Below are 24,687 nucleotides of genomic sequence, written 5' to 3' on the forward strand. Positions count from 1 at the left end.
ATGAGCTCAAAGAACACCAATGGGTCATACGTATATTTTGGTTTAGAATCTGGGTTGAAAAGAATAATTACAAATGAGTTTACTGAGAACACTATAAGATTATTATTTAACATTGATGGATTACCACTGTACATTAGTTCAAGCCAACAGTTTTGGGCGAACTTGGGGCTTATTCTACACAGTAAATATGAATCTCAACCCTTTATAGTAGCTGTGTACATTGGTAATTCTAAGCCACTAAATGCAGATGATTTTTTATGGTCATGAAGTTAGCCCCCCCACTTTGGCCGATTCACTTCAAACCGGCGCCAATATTTAGCAAATTAATTGCAAATAATTGCAAATTGCGTTTTGAAATTTGCAAATCAAGTGCAAAGTCACAAATCAATAAATGCGTTTGGGGGGGGCTAACTTCATTCAGCCCCCCCACTTTGTCCGATCCATTCCAAACCAACGTCAATATTTAGCAAATTAATTGCAAATAATTGCAAATTGATTTTTGGAATTTGCAAATCGATATTCTATTTTTGGCAATTTTTTAAAAAAAATTGGTCAGCCCCCCCACTTTGTCCGATCCGTTCCAAACCAACGTCAATATTTAGCAAATTAATTGCAAATAATTGCAAATTGATTTTTGGAATTTGCAAATCAAAATTCTAATTTTGGCGACATTTTTTCCAAATTTCATCAGCCCTCCCACTTTGTAAGATCCGTTTCAAACCAACGTCAATATTTAGCAAATTAATTGCAAATAATTGCAAATTGATTTTTGGAATTTGCAAATCGATATTCTATTTTTGGCAATTTTTTAAAAAAATTTGGTCAGCCCCCCCCCCCTTAAACATTGTCCTATCATTATTCGCATTAAAATTGTCTTTTTTGTTTATTATTTTGGGCTTTTTCCTGACGCTTTTAAAAAGTACTATAGGTGTTATCTAACTTTAACCTTCGTAATGCAACAAGAATATTCAATTTGGTACCGAAAACCACCCCTGAAGTCAAATCTGTACCATTATGTTGACAAGTTATCGTATAGTCATGTAATTATCAATGTCAAATCAATACACTTATCGGAGGTAACTGAGTGTTCAGAATCTAAAAAGTAAAAATCTATTTGTAATTTGTATGTATCTGTAAAACGGTTTTTTTTAACTTTCTCAAATAATATCAATATTATTTTTATATAAACAATTAATAGACTACTCACTATTATAAAATTACAAATAAATAATCACTTTCTGAAAATAATTGGAGGTTGAATTAGTAATAAATACAACTTTCCTGGGCCGTTTCTGCGAGAACCTACTTGGCCATAAATTATTTGTCGTCACAGAAAATTTTTATGACAAATATAAAATTATTTATACTAAAGTTATACAAAAACCAGGAATGTTCATAATAACACATCCATATTCGTTTCATGGAAGATACAACCTCGGACCAAATGTTAATGAAGCTATTAATTATGCCAACACACAATGTATTAAATATTTTGCAAACGCTATTGTATGTAATTGTGATGGTATCGTGAAATTGAATAGAAAAAATAATAAATTTAGTAATGACATTTTAAATTATTGGATCCAGTTTATCCTTCAAGATGGAAATTAAAAATATATTATAGTTTCAATTATAGATACTATGAACAAATTCAAAGAATATTGTAAAGTAAATAATTAAATAATTATCAAATCTTTAATAAATCTATATTATAATAAATAACGACTATGGTTTAATTTAATGCCTGTTGATAAACAACATTCTTAGTTTTTTTATTTTTATAATATATATACAAATTGTTTGGATCACCTCCTCTTGAACATGCTACATACAATTGGCCATGAGAAAAGCATGGTGTTTCAAGATAAACTCCAGTTGTTTTTAATGATTGTCCTTGGGATTTGTTAATAGTGAATGAAAAGGCAAGTTTTCCAGGAAATTGTAATCTTTCAAATTCAAATGGTGTATCAGTTGGTTTAAGAGGTATTCTTGGGATATAAACATGTTCTCCTTTTCCACATCCTGTTAATATTATACCTTCAATTATATTATTTTTTAATGTCTTCACACATTATCGAGTACCATTGCATAATTTAGGTGGATTGAGATTTCGTAAAACCATTATTGGAGCACCAATTTTCAACGTTAATATATGAGATGGTAAGCCTGATATTTCTAAAGAATTCAAAAATTCCATAGGGTAGTATATAGCATGTTCAGGATGACATACAGTGTCAATTGATTTGTACGTTTTACATACCCCTGGAATAGAGTTTAATATGTCATTATTGATCGTATTAACTCTGTCATTTTTTGGCGCTAGTATAGCCCTTTCACATAACCATTCATGACTGATATAATTTTTGTCTATATCAGGATAAACATGGATTATTAATGAATGAACTGAATCTAAGATATGACAAAAATTAGATGGAAATGTGATCGTGTCATCTGCATTTCTTTCCCATTTTCCGTCTCCCAGAAGTATTAACTGTCTTGAAAAATTCTCTAAATTAGTATCACCTGTAAGAAATACTCTCATATTATTTTTTAATGTAATTATTTTCACATGTTTCCATAAATAAGAATTTTTTAGACATGCATGTATTTGGTCAGCTGGTGTTCCTCTTGAAATTATTGGTAATGTTTGTCTAAAATCACCAGTTAGAATGACTATTACTTTCCCCATTATAAAATTATTTTTCTTAAAATCTTGTAACGTTTTATCTAATGCTTCTGGTCCTATTTTATTTGCCATTGTACACTCATCCCAAATGATTACATTCGTTTGTTTAAGTAATTTGCAGGATTATCAATAATATTACAAATAGGTTCTTCTGTTAAATTGAAATTAATCGGTAATTTCAAGGCTGAGTGAGCAGTACGTCCTCCATGTAATAGGGTAGCTGCTACACCAGATGACGCTACTGCTAATGCTATATTTCCACTTTTTCGTACTTCTGCCAATATTAAGTTCAATAAAAATGTTTTCCCTGTGCCTCCTGGAGCATCTAAAAAGAAAAGGCCCTCTTTTTCTTCTATAATGTTTTTCATAATTGTTTGGAATGCCTTTTTTTGATCGTCAATTAATAATAATTTATTAGTATTGATATATGCATTCAGTTTTTCAATATCATACGACGTTTCACGAATGATTTCTGAATCTTTTGATATATTTTCGGTTCGAAAAGGAGGAGTTATTCCCCATTGATTTAAATTTTTTCCTGATATTATTAAACACATATCTTCTATAATAATTAGAGTTTCATTGAATATTTCATCTGTATGATCTAAATCTTTACAACAATTTAATTTCTTATTCCGACATAATATATCTTCACTCATACATTTTTTTTTATTTTTCCCATAAAGATTGTGGATCCGATGGGTTACATGAAGTCAAAATAATTGAAAATAATGATCTTATACTACTCGACTTCTTTGTTTCATTTGCTTCCGCTAATGCATCATCCCAATGTTTATCATCCTTTAGTAAACCTAGCTGTTGACATGCTTCTCTATATGATTTGTACGTAATACCATTTACTGTTCTTAAATATCCGAAAGACCTTGGACCAATAACATTATGTAATAAAATTCTCAAAAAAAAACACTCTGAATTACTTGGATGTATTGTATACATTCGACCAAGAGTGTCAGATTGGAAGATCTCAGGACTGTGACGTATTCCTTCTTTTCTACGATTAAATTTTTTTTTGCGAATTGTCCCATGTAAAATATTTTGGGATATCGTAATATAATAACGTTTTCGCGAAATCATCTGTCTGACATATACTAAAAAATGCTGTTAGAGTTGTTTCAGGTGGTTTCTCAACTTTTTTTTCTACATTATCATTTGAAAAATAAACACGTTGACCATTTTCGAGGTGTACATGTAAATGTTGCACATTTGGATATCGATCATGAATTTTGAAACCAAAAATTCGCCAAATTGCTTCGTTACTATTTATATATCTTCCTGATTGATATTCTTCAATTTCATTATTATTTTTATTTTCTATCGAAAACATGGCTTGATCACTTTCTTTGTGTATATACTTTAAAATGTATTTTACTGCAACTACTGAACTGAAAGTTCAACATTAATATGAGCATTCATTATTTTCGAGATTAGTGGACAGTATGGCACAATCCACTGATTATCAATATTCACTTTTTTGTATTTATCATTAACCTTAACGTTAATAGCAGTCTGGAAACCTCCATTTGTTATACTTCTTCGTCTGTACAAAGGATATCCATTTTTATCTGATCTCGTGACATCAAGTAATTTTCTAGGATTATTACATTTACATTGGCCATCCTTCATACATACTGAAAATGGATTCAACTGTCCACATGGTCCATGTATCATATTTTTTTTTATTATGTCAAATAAATGAGGAACTTTTTCTGGATCTGGTAATTCAGCTGAAATGATATTATCAATTCGATCTGGATGATCTTTGTTTTCTAACCATATTAAAATATGAGCATGTGGTAAACCTCTTTTTTGCCATTCTATTGAATAAACCCAAGATCTAACATTACCAAAAATCTTGCACTTAGTTATCAAATCGATTAGCTTTCTTAATTTTAATTTGAATACTCTTGCTATTAAGTCATGGCGATCACTTGGTTGCTGATCAGCCAACAATAAATTGGTGATTTCTGTCCATCGAATATTACATGTAAATGTAATGAATAAACATGGCTTTCCATTATGTCTAACGTAACAAAGAGCATCTTGTATATATTCATGCATATGTCGTGGACTACCTATAAAACTTGCTGGTAATATACATTTTTGACCCATATCTGAAACATTTTCATCATTTTCAAATGCATCTTTTAAATGAATATACTGTTCAACTTTAAGAGCTTTTTGATTGCATCGTATATAGCGTAAACGTTCATTTTCAATTTTTGCATACATATCAACTATAAATTGATTTAGCAATTGCTTATAATGTAATAAATGATTTTCTGGATTTGTACGTATCATCATTCTGTGTGCATAAAATTTCATTGATGACACACGTTTCTTTGTTGACAAACCTGTAACTGGATTTATTTCGTATATTTCAAAATGATATCCATCTTCCCCCATCCAAAACATCAATGGATATTGTAAAGCATCATACGATTTGTGGGTTTCTTGGACTGTTACATACTCATTACTACGTTTTTGTAACACAATATTGCGTTTTGAAAATTCATTCCCATTAATTATAGCAGCTTTACAACTGGTAAATTAAAACGTCTTTCGTGTTCACTTGAAGGTATTTTGTCGGCTCGAAGTACAATTTGGCATTCGTCACTCGGCATATTGTCTAATGATGTATTGAAAAGTTTTATTAATGTGTTGTGTTCATTTAGAAAATTTTGTAAAGATTGAACTATTTTGTGTTGCACATTGGGAACGATCGAACATCTACGTTGTGATTGTATATCATCATCACCAATAAAATATATTTGTAAAAATGATGATTCACAATCATATGGAAGAAGAGATTCTATTCTGTGATAGTAGTATAGATGTACCATTCCTAGCGCACTTTTATTTTATCAATAAAAGATCACAAAGAAAACAATGTGTAAAAAGATCAGACAATTGAAATGCAATAATTATTAAAATATTTTTCGCAAAACTTATGATATTAATAATTGAAAATTTAAATGCAACATTTCAATATTAGAAAATATTGAAATGTGATATAAATAATAGAAATGGAAAATATTTTAATATATTATATTTTCAATCTTTTTTATTTTGATTTTTAATTAATGTATTGAGATGGCTTATAAAATCATTTCTATCTATATTTGTTTTATAATGTCCCCAAGCTAATGTATCAATACTATTTTCCAAAATAAATCTTTTATCATCATAAGCACTTCAAGCTTTTTTGTTTTGTTCTACAGTAAAAATATCATGCAGCTTAGTTCTGAATAAATTTTGTTTAACATATTTTGATTTTTTTGTTAGTAAACAATTTTCAAAATCATTAAAACATATTTTATTTTCCACAACATTTTTTTTAACACCTTTAGTTTTTAATTTCCTTTTCAGTATCTAAGATTCGATGTGAATATAATTTGGATCTTAAACCTATAAATTCAGTCATAATTTTTCCGTTTAACTCATCTTTAAACTTACCTAAGACTTTTTTGTTAACTAAAGGTAAACCATAAATATTATCTTTTGAATAATCTGATGTATCAAAATAATCATCAATTAATGATCTATCTTTATTATCTATCTTTACATTTATATCATGATAGAAATCATCAGTTTTTATTTCTAATATTAGTGAGTCTGTAACTGTATATAATAATCTAACTCTATTTCCATATTTTTTCTTTATTATATTATAATAAAAATCATACATTAACAATTTAGATAAATCTAAAATACACATTCCTATATATATTGGTTGTTTGAAAGATATTTGACATCTTTTCATATGGATTGCAGCTAAATTATCTGTAAAAATTGTTCTTTTATCAAAATTTGGTCTCGCAATTAATTTGTCTAGTTTTGAAACATTAGAACATAATTTTATATCAACATGATTTCTCACATTCATCATAGTACGTCCATAAACACTATTGTTCATTAATTTGAAATATTCTTTTTCAAACTCATTCTTAGCTTTTGATCTAAGATTAGTATTGAAATCAATATACACTTTTAACCAAGGAGATTGACTAAATTCTAATACTCTATGAATTTTCTCTATCTTTAAACCTAGTTTAATATATAATTTTAGTGTTTCATAATGTATTATATATTTTTTCTTATCATACAAAGTTGTTAATAATTTTGGGAGTTGTTTGTCATCAAAATGTCTTTCTGGTGCTAAAGGGAAATCTGAATGTAGATCATGAAGTTCTTTAGGGTAAGATAAATCGACTTCTAAAATATAACCTTTACATGATTTATCAGAAATATTCATTACATCAAAATCATTCAGATTATCAACCCATTTGAAATCTCCAGTAGGTAAATATTTACTCATTGCCCAACCATAAAGATTATTTGCATCCAAGTATTGTAAAAATATTGATTCATTATTTTCTTTAAATTTATCTCCCATATATTTATTATTTGCTTTTGAATATCTTTGACTACATTGAGATAAGCCCCCTCTTATTCCGGATTCAAACATCAATATTTGATCGATATCTGTTAATAAATCTAGTTTTACTTTTGTCATTCTTAACATGCTATCCCACGCAAATCCTGGTGTAGTGTAATACCACAGAGGATCTAATTTATAATTTTTTAAAGAAATGTCTCTAAAATTTTCCACTATATCTGTTAATAGTAAAACATCAATCTTATTATATAAACTGGTGAATTCACGAAGATTTTGTATATTAAATACTTTCCAAATTTTTTGTGAGTTTTCATATTCCTCTTTGGTTATATTTTTATCAGTGAGAGAACTATAGAATTTTTCTATAGGTGGTAAACATGTTTCATTAAATTTATCTTCAGAATCCATATACTCATAAGGATAAGCTAACTTTCTAGTAACTAAATCTAAATGTTCTTCAGGAAAATATTTACTAAGTTCTTTAAATTGATGTTTTTCAAGATTATTTGCTAGTTTATCTAAAGAACTTGGTAAAAATTTAAATGAATCAATAAATCTTAATTCTGTTGTTAATATTGTTTCTTCATCTTTGATCACTTTTGTACGTTTTATAATTTTTGAAAACGAAATATATTTTTCCTCATTATTTGGAATTAATTTTATATCATTGTCATCATTCCCAAATTCTTTTATAAATAGATGAGCATCATAACCTGATAGATTATGACAAACGATTGGAATAAATTTAGGGTTTTGATAAGTAAGATTACATATAGAATGAGCCGCCCCTCTATATTTACCATTCAAATGATCATGATCGCAAACTTTTCTCATATTAATGTTTTTATTTTTTATTTTATTTTTCCTTAGATATTGATATTTTTTAATATTTTCATCATCATTATATTGTTTATAATATTCAATAGTATTATGAAAGATTTTTAATTTTTTCTCTAACCTTGGAGGTAATTCACTTAATAATCTTTCACATATATGACATTTGTTAGAATTATTAAAATTATTTTTTTGGTCTGCAGTCATCAATTCCATTGGAACTATTTTATCATATATTTCTGAAATAGCTATTTCTTCATCATAGATACATCTTAAAAATTCTTGAGCTACATTTGGACCAGAATATACTACAGGAGGTTTATAATCACCATTACTATATTTAATATAGTAACAAAAATTATTAGGTATATGTTTCTGATAACATTTTGTAAAAGACTCTTTATCATTTGGTTGACAAGTGTATATTGGTACGAGTGTACATTGATAGTCAAAAATAATCGCAAAAGGGATTCTTAAAGAATGATTATACTTCTCAAATTCTAAAGTTTTATTAAAAGGTTCTGGTAGAATCATTTTAGCAGCTTTATTATTACCACAATAATGTTTATGTTTATTTAACTTATTTTCTGTATCAAAACTATTTAAACACATTTTACATAAAAATCTTTTATGACCATCTTTTGTCATTTGACTTCCTACTAATTTCCATAAATCCTTAATCCAACAATAATGAACTTTATTCTCATTATCCTCTCTTAAATACAACAAATCTATATGATTAGTTTTTTCAATTTTAGTTATTTCTAGTGGTAAAATTATATGTGTATATTGTCCTTGTTCTTCTAGATAGTAAATATTAATAGAAATATCCTCTGTTTTTTTAACAAATTTTGGAACGTCTGTGGTTTTTACTGGAAAAGCAATACCTTTTAATTCTTCATCAAATTCATTTTCCCATTTTTTATATTTTGTAACTCTTTGTGCATCTTTTTTAACATCTTTACTATGCAAAGCTGAGAGTATTGACCAAAGAAAACATTTATCATCTTCATTTTGAACATTTATAACAGCGTGTTTATTTTGAATATCTTTAGGTAATGGAATATATGAAGAACCTTTAAAAGGAACATATTTATTTATATTTATTCCCAAACTTAAAATTTGATTAAGTCTCCATTGAGATTCTTTCATTACAAAATCTTCTATTTCATTTACAATTGTAATTTTTACATTTGTATAAAACTCATTTAAGTTAGAATTTTTTGTTAAAATTTCATTTTGTGTTTTAAAATTACATTCTTTATATATCATATCTTCTTCAGATTTACCTTTCTTATATATAGCTAACATCATAATATTTACTTTTAAATCTTTCTTTTTTAATTCATGTTTAATGCGTCCTATTACTGGGTTATCTAAACGATTTAAAAACACTTGTGGATCTTTAATACCCATGTTATTTTCAATAACATAAGTTTGTAATCTACTTTTAAATGCAGTTTCTTCAATTTTTAGAATAGGTCGATTATCTTTCTTTTCAAACATTTTTGCACTAAAATTAAAAACCTTATGTGGTTTTGGTATTCTTTCTTTTTTTAATCTTATTTGTTGTTGTGGTTTTGGTATTCTTTATTTTTTTGTTCTTATTGGTTTTGTTGGAATTTTATTGTACATTTTATTAAATTTAGGTTTAATTGTTTGATCTACATCATTTGTTTGATGACGAATAGATTTCAAATGTCTAGACCAATTTTTGTAAGTAACTGTTAAGTTACATTTATCACAAGTTTTGTTAGGATATGTTTTTTTGTTATCCATTTTATTAATATTAACATTTCCTTTAACTAAGGAATCAATTTTATTTAAACTTTCCATTCTTTATTATAGAGGATATTTTTTTTTTTTACATTCAAATTTTTAATAGAAATTATTCTATTAAAAATACATTTTTTAAAAACAGATAAGAGTTGACCTACTTACTATCCCACCTCTCGTCTGTTGTATTATAGATATCACTTCCTTTAACTCATGTCATTTAAAAACAATGTGAAACATATAGTCGATTTATTTAATTTAATATTATTTTAATATTAAGATCCCATAAAAAATTTACACATTTTAAAATTTCCTAAATCTTGAACAACCTTAACATCTTCTAGAAAACGATGTCTATAATTGCCTGTTGTAATTATCATATCATTTGCTATTCTACAAAGTTCTAACCAACTTGGTGAATGTAATAGTTTAGAAATATAAGGATTTCTAGTATTATCATCTTCTTGATCAATAATGAAAATATTTCCATAAATTGGAATTTTATGTAGATTATATTTAATTATTTTAGTATTATCATGATATTCAAAAGCACAAAATTCAACATATAAATTATCTTTTTTTGAAAATTTTTTCATATATTTTTTTATATCATTTTTCATTAATTTCAAATAATTATATTTCTTTTGTTTTTCTTGATTAATTGGTAATCCTTTGTATGTTTTATTATATCTAAAAGGTACAATTGTTTGATCTATATCATTTGATTGATGACGAATAGTTTTCAAATGAGTAGCTCAATTTTTGCTATCAACTGTTAAGTTACATTTATCACAAATTTTGGGAGGATATGTTTTTTTAGTAGGAGATGAGGGGTGGGCTACTGCAAGTAGCCCACCTCTTTCTGCTCTGTATTTGTTGGGAATTTTATTATTATTATCAATTTCTTTAACTAAGGGTTCAGTAATATTTAATATATTCATTATTTATTATAAAAAATATTATTATTTTTTAGATTCAATTTTTTAATAGAATAATTTCGATTAAAAATAACAATTCATAATATCTGGAGACAATAATATAGAAAATTTATTAGAATCTATGGGGTTTTATAAAGAAAAAATCATTGACCCTCTACGGGTCAATGTTAATAAATTACATAATTTTATAGAATTTTTAAATAACGATTAAAATATTGATTTTTGCATCTCTTCGTTATAAAAACTCCCTTCAACCGCTTCATTGTTTAAATCTATAATTGTATAGGTTATAGGATTTGTGTTTAAAATTTCATTAACTATAAATATTTCTCTTGTCCAATTATTACTGTATTTATTACCAAATGTTTTTTTATAAGCTTTTATTCTGACTCTATCACCCACGCTAAATTTTATTTTTAATTTAGGTTTGTTTTTTGTATAAAATAATTTGCGTAGAACAAGGTCTTCATTAGATTTATTTACTTCACAAGGTTTCATACCAATAGATCTATGTATATCATCAAAATTATATTCATCTATTAAAGATTGTAAAATGTTAAACCATTTTTTAGATTTTTGCATTTCAAATTTTATTCTCATTTTTTTGTTTAATGTTCTATTAAATCGCTCAATAATTGCAGATTTTTCTTCGTTTTGAGTATGATACATATGAATATTATATTTTTCCAAAGTTTGTTTAAAATGTTTATTTACAAACTCCAAGCCTTTATCAACATGTAGTAATTTTGGTGGTTGATGTTTTTGTGATTTAGCTTGTTTTATTATTTTTTCAAATGTTTTTGAAACACTAATACCATCTTTATTTTTGAGTGGTAATGCCCATACAAATTTTGAAAAAGTATCTATAACAGTAATTATATAACAATAACCTTTATTTTCATTTGAATAATTTCTCATTATAACTAAATCAGCAGCCCATAGATCATCAATACCTTTAGTGATAATCCTTCTTTTAGGAAATCTTAATCTGACTGGTTTATGAAGTTCTTTAGCTAATAAAAATTTGTCTGTATTATTTGAAATATTTTGATTTATAGATTTATTGGTGACGGGTTGTTCAATTTCAGATGATGTTGTAAATTTACTTTTATTTGTTTTACAATCCAAACATTTTGTTGAAATTCTCCATCGACCATTAACTGTTTGCATTTTAATAGGATTTAAATTTTTTGTTCTTTTTTTACATTTAAGACAATGTATAGTTTGTAATAATTCATCGCTCATTTTATATTGCAAAAAATTTTTTTTTTTTGATTTTTCCAAAAATCTTTGGAAATAATTTTAGACTATCAGACTACGAGGGGGACTTAAAGAGAATTAAAATTAAAAATGTTTAAAGCAAAAATGAACTTTCTAACATAAATATTACCGGAGTTATACTTAAATCAAAAATATGAAGTGAGGGGTAAACTTTTAGTATGTAGTGTAGATAAGTATATAAATAATATCTGTGCTGTTCCGACTTGATAATATCAATTATTAAATGAATTATCAGACTTTAAAATATTTAATAATAATAATAAATTAATAACAACAAATATTTTCAATTGAAAAAAAAATGCAAAAAATCGGTAAAATCATTCCCAGCTTTACAGATACCCGTTATGAAAAAAGGAGGCCGGAACTCTTTTACAGATGTCTGTAAAGCTATCGTGGGAGGGAGAAATTATCCAAGTGTTGTTGATCGTCAACTACAGTTTTTCAGTAGAACTAGATAGGTGGGTGCCTACACCTATCCATTTTACTGTAAACGTCTTCAAAGCATGATTAAATTAGCAGGAGAATATGCGGCGCCACACATTCCCCACTAATTACGATCTTACTAAGAACACATTTAAAACAAACGCATTAACTGACCAGGCTACAACACTTGGACATGTATAAATGATATTTAAACACTATTTAAATAATTCGATAAATAAAAACCTCATAATATATATATGTATATATGATAAGATATTCAATACCGGATGTTTAAAAAAAATAATCAGTCTAGCTACACAAACGTTGATATATTATTGATTCAAGAAATAGAATACTACGGAACAGAATACTTCAAGGACCATATCAGCCCGAGCTTACAATTTATCCAAGAACACAACAAGGAGATAAGAAACGTTCGTTTCAAGCAAATTGGTTTAAGATTTATAAATGGCTTGAATACAGTCCAAGTTTAGACAAAGCATTTTGTTTTTCATGCCGTTTCTTTAGAGGAAGTAATTTAAATTTAGGGCAAATTGACTATACTTTTTCAGTTAACGGTTTTACAAACTGGTATAAAAGTCAGGAGTCTTTTAGAAAACATCAGTTATCTAAATACCATCTCCTTAGCTCTGACTCATTAAAACAATATCTCGATTGCAAACCTATAGATGTTTTATTGAATCATGAAATGGAAATTATACATACAAAGAAAGAAGCTGATCGTAAACAAAATCGAAAAGTTATGGAGCGATTAATTGACGTTGTAATTTGTTTATCAAAGTGTGGAAAACCATTACGAGGACACGATGAGTCAGAAAAAAGTCTTCAAAAAGGACTTTATCTTGAGATAGTCCAATTATTAACCAAATATGATCCTGTACTAAAAAATCATTTTGAAAATGGTCCAAAAAATGCTAGATATACAAGTAGTTCCATTCAAAATGACTTAATTTTTTCCATTCAAAATGTTGTCAAACGGTCAATAAAAGAAAAATTTAATCAAAAATATATTTCAATCATTGCAGATGAAACGAGTGATGTTGGGCACCATGAACAAATTTCTATAATCTTTCGTTATTTTGATAATTCAACAAAAAGACCAGTTGAAGTATTTGTTGGTTTAAGAAGACTTCATTCTGTCAAAGCAGAATCAATATTTTCTGTTCTTGATGATATAATGATAGAATACAACCAAAACTGGAACTCTGTACTAGCTGTTTGCTTTGATGGGGCATCAACAATGTCTGGTCACATCTCTGGGGTACAAGCTCGTTGTAAACAAAAGAATAACAAAATAATTTATGTACATTGTTATGGACATTGTTTGAATCTTGCATTAATAGATTCAATTTCAAAAAAAAATGGATCTCAGATTAATAACAGAATTATATTTGACTTCTTAGGAACTGTACAGTTTGCATATACGTTCATTGAAGGTAGCCCATCACGCCATGCAGTTTTAGAAAAAATTTCAAATGAATGTAATCAAAAATTAAAAACATTAAAATCATTGTCTACAACAAGGTGGGCTTGTAGGGCCGAAGCTATTTCTGCTATTAAATTTAATTACAGCATTTTATTAAAAGCATTAGAAGAAATTTGTGATAGTACTCAATTTTGTGAATACAGAGCCAAAGGTCTTGGACTCTTAAGTCAAATGAAAAGTTTTAATTTTGTTTTTGCCTTATTTACAATGGAGCCTATTTTACAAATAATTCTAAAAGTGAGTTCAGCTCTTCAATCTCCAGTTTTAGATTTAGTATCAGCTGTTGAGTTGATTAAAAATTTGAAATCAGCAATTGTCAGAATAAGAAACAATCCTGAAGAGTATGAAGAAGTTTACAGACAAACAATTGATATGTGCAATAAACATGAAATTACCATTCCAGAGGTAAAAAAAAGAAAAGTTTCTGTGAAAATTGATACAAACAAAACCACTCAATATTTTACAGAAACAATTTATGATGAAATGAAGATCAATGTATTTTTCTTATTGCTAGATGATTTAATTGGAGAAATTGATAAAAGATTTTTAACAAAAACATTAGACATTATAGGTGCTGTAGGTAATCTAATTAAGTTAAATCTGAGTAAATATGATTACACTATGTTAGCAGATTATTTCAAAATAAATGTAACCGAATTAACAACAGAAGTAAAATTATTAAAAGAAGCTGAAAATATTCCATCTGGAACATGTTCACATACTGTCTATAAATGGTTAGATTGGTTGGCCATTTCAAATCGACAAGATGTATTTAACAGTTTCAATCAAGTATTATCAATGTTTGTAGTGATACCCGTAACTAGTTGTGGATGTGAGCGTATTTTTTCAAAAATGACTATTGTTAAGTCTAAGTTAAGGTCCACTATGTCTCAAGATCGCTTAGAATCTCTCTTATTTTTATTTGTGGAGCAGGAATTAACTAACTCAGTGGACATAAATAATGTAATTGAAGAGTTCAAAGTTATGACTCCTAACCAAAGAAGACTAATTTTATAAAATGTACCTATAAAAAATAGTTGTTAATTACTACCAGTTATATTATATATTTGATACAATTCTTTGTTATAATTATAATAAAATTAAGTTATATATTTAATGCATTTCTTTGTTATTAATGATAATAAAATTAAGATGTTATAGGTATTAAACTTCCAAGAATTTTAAACATAATTGATTAACAATTTAATTGTTGGTAGACGTATGTCCAAAAAAAAATAACTGAGTAACATACTAACATATATAGAACTTTGCAATAGTTGTAGTTTATTAAATTGAATAACTTTGAAATATAACATGTATATTTTACAGCACGAAAAATAGCATCTAAACTAGGTAATACAAATGCATCTTAATATTATTTAATATTATTAATATTGTGATTTCAAATGGGAAACATATTTTAAACGTGTGATAACTGAGAGGTATTTTGAACTACAGAGGGCCTTTTTGAGGTAAAGGCACACCCTGCTATGAATTCCTAGATTCGCCTATGGAACATCATCACCATTATTGATATTATTTGTTTTATGTACCATGCTAACAGTAGTTGGTATTGAGCAGTCATACATAATATGTGTGTCTTTAAATACCTATAATTAATATTACAATAATTCATATAATATTATAAAAATAATTAATAAGAGCCTTTTTTGATAATAAACACTATTCATGAAATTAATATTTATACTTACATCATGAACACCTTTTTCATTTGTAGCTAGTTTAAAAATGCGTTTTGCACGACTTGATTGCATTCTTACACGTAAAATATACAATATTATACTATAAAATAGCTAATAAAATATAATTTATAACAAATTTATGCTTAATCATCTAACAAAATAAACAATAATGACGTTTATAATCAATAATTTATATTAAAAAATATAAATATGATAAAAATATTACATTTGGCGGGTTGATTACTGATTGATAAATGGACTTACGATAAGAAATACATGTGATGTTAGCAGTTTGCCATTCTTATCAGTGCTAGAGGTAAAGGGACTTACGTTTGTATACTCCAACACTATTATTTCGTCCTACTATTTTGACCCAGAAGTAAACTATCATGCTGGACTTACGTTTCAATACTTCTATCATAGTTTAGGACTTAAGTTAGTATACTTCTAGGTAACTTTGCATTTATTGTACATAGGACTTACGTTTTAATACCTTTAAAAATATCATAAAACGCACATTCTGATTATATAACTAACTCAAAATGTCAAAAAATGGACTTGCGTTAGTTGACTTCTGTGGTACAGATCATGAAGATATTTGAATAAAAAAGTACCTGTTGTAATTATCATATCATTGGCTATCTTACAAATTTCGAGCCAAGTTGGTGATTCTAGTATTTTAGAAGCATAAGGCTTTCCATTTCCAGAAATATTGTGTCCATTATCGACGATTATAATATTTCCTTTAATAGGAATTGCATTTAGATTATATTTCATGATTTTAATATTTTTATTATTAGTAATATAGTATTCATATTTACAAAACTTAACAAATATTTTATTATTTAATATTGATTTTTCTATTTCATTTTGCATTTCATTTTCTTGTAATTTATTAAAATCTTTGATAGTTGTATCCATTGTTTTATTATACATTTCAATTCCTTTAACTAAGGTATTCAATTTCTTTTTAATAATTATTGTATTTCAATTTTAATTATTAATATCATAAATGCCCATGACGCTCACCTTATTCGGGTGAGCGTCAAAAAATAAAAAATATTTTAATAATTATTGCAATTCAATTTTTAATTATTAATATCATAAGTTTTGTAAAAAAAATAAAAAATATTTTACGATTGTATATTGCATTTAAATTTTCAATTATTAATATCATAAGTTTTGCGAAAAATATTTTAATAATTATTGCATTTCAATTGTCTGATCTTTTTACACATTGTTTTCTTTGTGATCTTTTATTGATAAAATAAAAGTGCGCCAGGAATGGTACATCTATACTACTACTTGTGATAAATTTGTCCTTGAATTTTGAATGTAGTTTGAAAACCCGACTCTTTCTTTCTGTTCGCACCAAATGAATTGAAGCACGAATTATATTTTCTAATATTACTTAGAAAATGTTTTGATTCAATTGTTGTTCCAGATAGATACGTTGATAATGGCTCTTCGGGAATAGTCAAATCAGGCAAATTTACCTTCCCCTTTCCACAACACATGTTATCACATTCATCTTGAAATTTTAACGCTTTGCAAAACTTACATTCAATATCCATAAGACCAATAGAAATACGATGATCGTTATTAAATACGTCACTACAATCATAATTGAATGCTTTCATTTCTAAATTTTTTTTCATTTTGGACTTTCTTCTTTCTGTACGTTGACTGATTTGTTTCTGATTTGATGATGATTTTTTTATTTCTTCTATTATATCATCTTCAACTTGATGTGTTTTCTTGAGTTTTTTCTGTCTTTTATTTAGTAAAGAATTTTTTCCAATATTTTGTTTTCTTTTAGGCATATTCAACTATTTTTTTTAATGATTACAAATTCAAAAAAGATTGGTGATTTATTTTTTCTAAAAAAAATGAATTGTTACTGTTATTTTGTTGCTATGGCAATTATATATTATGATTTGACCTTTAATTGGCCACTCTTTATTTTTCTTTTATAAACCAATGAATTTACACTTCTGACTCGTTAAAAAATACCTAGGCCATTTCTGACTTCAGACTGATACTTATGAGCTCAAACTGAATATCTATGTTGAATTTCAAGAAAATCTGAGTAGTAGTTTTCAAGAAACTGCGTTATTCGAGAAATGGCCACTTTTTTTTATTATATAGATAAAATTATATAATTAATACATTTGAATAACAATTATCTTACAGCTACTCGTATGTGCTTTATGGCGTAATTGCTTACGTACCTGGGCATTATGTGGCATATATAAGACGAGCTGGAGGACACTGGGAAATACACAATGACTTACAAAAAAAAAGCACAAACTGTCATAATCCCAAAAACTGTTATATTAAATCGCATATGTTGATGTATGGCATAAAATAAAAAAATATGTTTTAAATTAAGAGGATTGGTATACCCTTATATAACTTACGTCTATAAAAAGGATAAATAGATTGTATTTCTTTTTTACTTAAAAATTATCAACTTGTTACTAAACTTTTTTATACATTTCTAATACATTTTAATAAATTAATTTTATGGTCATAACTCATTTTAGTCTTTTTTTTTAGTATTTAGGAAATCGACGAAAGCAGGGTTAATGCATAAATTTAGCGTCTCCATCCTTTAAATTAGTTTTAAAATAAAATGAATTTAAACAACTAGTATACAAACTCAATTTGCAATTAATTTGCTAAATAATGGCGCTGGTTTGAAGCAGTTCGTCCAAAGTGGGGGCTGCGTGAATTTGGCCCCCCCGTCTTGAAATTTATTTTGTGACCTTGTATGTAATACGCAAATTTCAAAACGCAATTTACAATTATCTGCAATTAATTTGCTAAATATTGACGTTGGTTTGAAACGGATCTTACAAAGTGGGGGGGGGGGGGGCTGATGAAATTTTTAAAAAATTGCCAAAAATAGAATATCGATTTGCAAATTCCAAAAATCAATTTGCAATTATTTGCAATTAATTTGCTAAATATTGACGTTGGTTTGAAACGGATCTTACAAAGTGGGGGGGGCTGATGAAATTTGGAAAAAATGTCGCAAAAATTAGAATTTTGATTTGCAAATTCCAAAAATCAATTTGCAATTATTTGCAATTAATTTGATAAATATTGACGTTGGTTTGGAACGGATCGGACAAAGTGGGGGGGCTGACCAAATTTTTTTTAAAAATTGCCAAAAATAGAATATCGATTTGCAAATTCCAAAAATCAATTTGCAATTATTTGCAATTAATTTGCTAAATATTGACGTTGGTTTGGAACGGATCGGACAAAGTGGGGGGGCTGACCAAATTTTTTTAAAAAATTGCCAAAAATAGAATATCGATTTGCAAATTCCAAAAATCAATTTGCAATTATTTGCAATTAATTTGCTAAATATTGACGTTGGTTTGGAACGGATCGGACAAAGTGGGGGGGCTGACCAAATTTTTTTTAAAAATTGCCAAAAATAGAATATCGATTTGCAAATTCCAAAAATCAATTTGCAATTATTTGCAATTAATTTGCTAAATATTGACGTTGGTTTGGAATGGATCGGACAAAGTGGGGGGGCTGAATGAAGTTAGCCCCCCCAAACGCATTTATTGATTTGTGACTTTGCACTTGATTTGCAAATTTCAAAACGCAATTTGCAATTATTTGCAATTAATTTGCTAAATATTGGCACGGTTTGAAGTGAATCGGCCAAAGTGGGGGGGGGGGGGGCTAACTTCATGACCATTGATTTTTTAGAGGATTTTATCAAAGAGTTTAAAACTTTGATTGAAAACGGTATAATAATTAATGAACGGGTATTTAATGTAGAGATTGTCGGCTTCTCATGTGACACAGCGGCTAGATCCTTTATTAAAAAATGTAAAGGCCATGGAGGATTTTATGCATGCGAACGGTGTGAAACTAGAGGTACAACAAGAAATAAAAAAAGAATATATCCTAGTATAAATTCGAGACGTCGAACTAAGAGGTCTTTTAAAAACCAAACACAAGTTGAACATCATTTGGGAAGATCACCTCTTTTAGACATACCTAATTTTGATCCAGTCAAATCAGTATTTTTAGATTCCATGCATTTACTTTATCTTGGAGTCATGAAATGGATATTACAACAATTAATTGGTGCAAATAAAAGGGTTATAGGAAATGCAAACTCTCTCGTCAAAACATAAGATATTTAAACTTAAAATTAAAACTACTAGGAAGATTTGTACCTAAAGAGTTCCAAAGAAAGAAATTCGATTTTGATGAATTTAGTCATTGGAAAGCCACACAGTTCCGCTTTTTCTTACTGTATTGTGGAGTACTTGTGTTTCGTAAAATGTTACCCAAACAAATGTACCAACACTTTTTACTCCTAGTAGTTGCATGTAGAATACTTTTAATCCTGAATTATGTGTTGAATACACTAATTACGCAAAACAATTATTAGTAAAATTTTCGTGGTACAATTCAGTGAAAAATCTAAAGGCGGAAAAAAAATAATTGATCTTGCGCCCGTTGCATGGGTATATCAAAATGATAAACAACTATTTTGTAAATATCCCACAAGGAAAAAAGAATATAATAACTTAAATGAAATGTGTAAAACATCTGCTGCATATGGCTCATTTTGGAAAAGTTTTGAAGTTACTATTATTAAAGAAGCCGGTAAGTGATACAATTTACAACTATGTACTCAGTTATGTGGGTTTTAAAATAATTGTTACTGATTATCAGTATTCTGTATATTGTAGTCATAAATATTGTTCATTTTAATGTTTCAGGTAATTATAACCAGGGAATTAGAAGAATGGAAAAAGCATTTTCAGATAAAGTGGTTCAAAGCAGCAATATAGAAGATTATAACAGTTCCAAAGAAGAAGAAGATAGCTTAAAATTAGATGCAGCTGAACTAAAAAAACATTTAAAAAATGTTCCTTCTTTTAATAAAAAGCGTGATGTTGATGATGTAGAATCAAATGGTTATTAATTTATTATAAATAATAATCTACATATATATATATATAGATAGATATTAATTCATTAATATTAAATTATTGTTTATTTATGTTTAAAGACGACAATTATAGTATCCATTCCAATGACCATATGCAACAAAACTTGGTATCTGATCATAGTACTTCATCAGGGTCATCAATTGCACACTCTTTTATTCGAAAAAAATCATTAAAGAGATCCAGAAGTAAGTACATAATTTACTATCACATACAACTTAAACTGAATTTATCTTATATTATATTAATATGGCACAAAACATTGGCAACTTATAGGGTTCACAATATGTTGTGCACAAATATTTTACCGCAGATGTATGATCTATAAGTAAATAACAAAAAATAACAGTTTGTTTTAGAACTTCCACATTCTTTGAAATTTCTTTTAAATTTCTTATTAGCCTACCTTAATTTTCATTTTCACCTTTTTCCAAGAGGTTGTGTTAATTTAACTTAAGAAAAGAACATATTTTACATAATTACATGATTAATATCTATTTAATGATAAATTATTATTTTAGACCATGCTACAAGATCTAGTTCATCAACCACGTCATCACCTACATCAACATATCAAAATTTGTCATCAGCAACTACTAAAATAATTAAACTTCAAAATAAAAAGATACAGTCTCCCACAAATATTAAATTAAATGCACTTCAAGGAAGCAACAATAAAAAAGGTACATAAATCTTGTGTATTTACATAGCCGATGGTTTTCAGGTACCAAAGACCGTGAAGGTGGGAAGAAGGAAAGGCAATATTACAAAATGATGAAATCCAGCAATAGTAATAATACAGAAAATAAAAATTAATAGAATTGTGAATAAATTAAGTTGTCATTAAATTACACATTAAAGATTTTATTATACTCCCAGAAATAAAGAATAGTTTGATAACTAAGAGTATTTTATTGTTTAAGCTATTTGCATAAACATGCTAAGTTTATAATTTACTATGAATTTTTTTCAACATTTTAATAGTTACTACAATCTACTAATTTGATTATTATTTAGCATCCAGAATCTAGTTCAAAATACTGTTAATATACCTAATGGTCACAATAAATTTCTAATTTTAGGGATGATACTAGAAATTGTATTAATATAGTATTTATATTATATAGACTAATTTTATGAGAAAAGGTATAGGTATTACGTACCACCATACCAGACTTGTACCAGTTATGCACCATCATGTAAAATCAAACTACGTCAGTACTCAGTACCTATATGGTTACCACTAGACTAGTACAGAATACTATTGTGCCTGTAAGGATAGTTTTTACTGCACCACTATAATAGTATATTATACTGCACTAGTTATGCAACTTTGGTACTGCGCAGGTTACTAGTCTGTACTTAGTCAGTACTGGTCTAGCACTGAATGTCAATACTGAATACCGTTATCATCCCAGACATATACCAGAACTGGTGCCAACACTGCTAGCCAGTAATATGCCAGCATTAGCCAGTACTCGCGCAAAGATTTGCCAGTTGCTAGTCAGTACTATTCCGGTACTAAATGTCGGTACTGGTCCAGCACTGAAAGTCAGTACTGAAAACCGTTATCATCCCAGACATACGTCAGCTCTGGGACGACACTGACTGCCAGTAATGTGCCAGTATTAGTCAGTAGTGGCGCAATGTTGCACCCGTTGTCGATTTCCGAATGGGCGCTTAGCCATGATTTTTTTTCAGGGAGGGGGGGCTGATCAATTTTTTACACTGCGGTGCATTAAATACCTATTAGCACAGCCGAAGCTATAGAAAACTAACAAAATAAAGATGACAATTTAAAATTAGTAAAATACAATTTAAGACTTTTTGAGTGAATATAGTAGACCAGGGGTCTCCAAACTTTTTTATTGAAGGGCCACAAAAAATATCAAATGCTCTTAGCGGGCCAAAAGTTTACTAACACATATAATTTTTAATTTTATGAAAATATAGGTATACAAATATAAGTTAACTTTAAATCTTTTTATAAAATATTGTCTGCAATATACTTAAATATAATTGGTATAAATTTAAATGATAATAATATATACATTGTAATTTTAATATTTTTTTTTTTTACATTCTGAATCTATTTTCCTTTTCAATCCTCTTCCTGACATGTCGAATTGGTGAACTAATAGGTAAAGAATAATATTTATAATAAAGGCACTGCAAACTCAGACATGTAACTGTACAAACGTTATGAAATGATTTCGTCGTACCGCTGTGACTAATCTCTCCGTTATCGACGTTAAAACTAAAAATATAAAAGGAAATTGCAATGTCTGTCGTCATAAATTATGATACGTGCCCGCGATAACGACTTTTTAAATTACTAATATATTTAGATATCTATATATTTTTATTTACCGTCTTATGGGTGCGGCGGGCCGTTTAAAACTTGTTCGCGGGCCGTAGTTTGGAGAAGACCCCTGTTGTAGACCATTGAAATAACTTTTAAATTTTATTAACATTTCGGGGGGGGGGGGGCTGCAGCCCCCTCAGCCCTCCCCCTGACTACGCCACTGCTTGAAATTATACGTTTTATATATATTTTTATTTAAACCTTACGTAGCACACTGCATACGAGTTAAAGAGTATTGGGAAATACATAACGACTTGTCAAAAAAGAAAACAATATATAAGTGTCCAGAGACAAAATATGTGAAACCACACTTATTATCATTTTAATAATAAAAAGAAAATATTTGGTTTAATTTACTTTATAGTTAATTTTCAATCATTTATTTCTGATGAATGGTAAGTAAGTAGGTACTATGTAAAGGACGAAATATTTTGATTGAAAACATACTGAGCTACTTAAACCTATATGAGTAACCACCACATCAAATAGTTAAGCTCCATACGATTTCAAGTGGCAGAGGAATGTGCTATGCCAATTTAGTAACTCTCATGCGCGATGTAGTGATTAATGGTCAAATAATTGATAATTTAATAATCTATGGTATAGCATTTTAATAATGCTTGATTTTTCTGCACAGAATATGCACCACAATATAATTATTTTGAATTCTTTCTATAGGTAGGTACTTTAAATACTAATAACTAGTAAGTTTAAAAGTTACAATATTTATGTATTATACATAAAAACAAAAATTTACATAATCAGAAACATGCACAATTATTTATTATCCATAGAACTATCAAAATTCAATCATTATTTGATTAAGTGAGTTAGTGATCGTGAGTTCCTCTATTTTTTTAAAATTTTATTTAATTAGTAGCTACTTATACAAATAATAATGTTTTAAAAATATAAAAGTATACAAGACAGATAGCCTATAAAAAGATTATTATCATGTATTATACTAAAAAGTAGATAATATTCTCTGTACTTCTGTAATTAAATAGATAGAAGTATAAAATGATAAAACCAATAATTACAAACATATTTAGGTGTAGAAAATCAAACACAATTAAAACATAGTAGGTACCTGGTATAAGAAATATTTAACTACCAACATTCCTAAACAATTACATCACAACAAATATACAAAATGGACGCATCACCGGAGTAAGCTATTAACATTCTTCACCGTCTACGTTCTAAATTATGACCATGTTTGGGCAAAAGAAACAACACGATATGGGAAAGACTACACAACACCATTACAATATGACGCAATCGAAAATAATTTCCAAAAAAAAAAATAATAATAATGTCATGTAATTTATCCTCCGTAATGTAAGACTATATTATATTATAATGCACTCCAAAAATACTACACAACACCATTACAATATGACGCAATCGAAAATAATTTCCAAAAAAAAAAATAAGAATGTCATATAATTTATCCTCCGTAATGTAAGACTATATATTATAATGCACTCCCAAAATGCATAACCTACTCGTTTTCAACAAATAACTTGTAATTAAGCAATGAAAATATCATAGATAAAAAAATTATACAAAGAGAGAATAATAATAGCACTATAAGAACACATAAAACTACTCTACACAGTACCCCTTTCATGCATATTGTACAAAATACAATCGACATCATCCAGATCCAGAACACAAGATAAATAGGTACACGAATCGTGTTGCAAACACAAACAATCTATTCTAACGTATAGTAACAAAAATTAAGTAGGGATAAGACATTC

General features: G+C 27.8%; 2 protein-coding genes across 2 annotated transcripts; both read left to right on the forward strand.

Annotated features, from left to right (window-relative positions):
* Positions 1–19,731, forward strand: LOC149061341 (uncharacterized). Its single transcript, XM_089214950.1, has 2 exons — positions 1–247; positions 19,286–19,731. The coding sequence occupies exons 1-2, from the start codon at positions 1–3 to the stop codon at positions 19,729–19,731; spliced, it is 693 nt and encodes a 230-aa protein (XP_089071076.1).
* Positions 19,732–19,880: 149 nt separating this feature from the next.
* Positions 19,881–22,164, forward strand: LOC149061342 (uncharacterized). The gene is made up of 7 exons (XM_089214951.1): positions 19,881–19,897; positions 19,992–20,209; positions 20,326–20,523; positions 20,619–20,768; positions 21,084–21,239; positions 21,639–21,655; positions 21,904–22,164. The coding sequence occupies exons 1-7, from the start codon at positions 19,881–19,883 to the stop codon at positions 22,162–22,164; spliced, it is 1,017 nt and encodes a 338-aa protein (XP_089071077.1).
* Positions 22,165–24,687: the final 2,523 nt, after the last annotated feature.

Source organism: Diuraphis noxia, unplaced genomic scaffold (assembly GCF_037042655.1).
Source record: "Diuraphis noxia isolate RWA-SAM2 unplaced genomic scaffold, SU_Dnox_SAM2 contig0001, whole genome shotgun sequence".
Lineage (NCBI taxonomy): Eukaryota > Metazoa > Arthropoda > Insecta > Hemiptera > Aphididae > Diuraphis > Diuraphis noxia.

Excerpts from the sequence above, each read along its gene's own strand:
- LOC149061341 (XM_089214950.1), top strand. The coding sequence starts at position 1 with ATGAGCTCAAAGAACACCAATGGGTCATACGTATATTTTGGTTTAGAA. Across the intron at positions 248-19,285 it reads TTCTAAGCCACTAAATGCAG|TTGATTTTTTAGAGGATTTT; the intron begins ATGATTTTTTAT and ends ACTTCATGACCA.
- LOC149061342 (XM_089214951.1), top strand. Across the intron at positions 20,524-20,618 it reads TGATGATGTAGAATCAAATG|ACGACAATTATAGTATCCAT; the intron begins GTTATTAATTTA and ends TTATGTTTAAAG. Across the intron at positions 20,769-21,083 it reads GTACATAATTTACTATCACA|CTACAAGATCTAGTTCATCA; the intron begins TACAACTTAAAC and ends TTTTAGACCATG.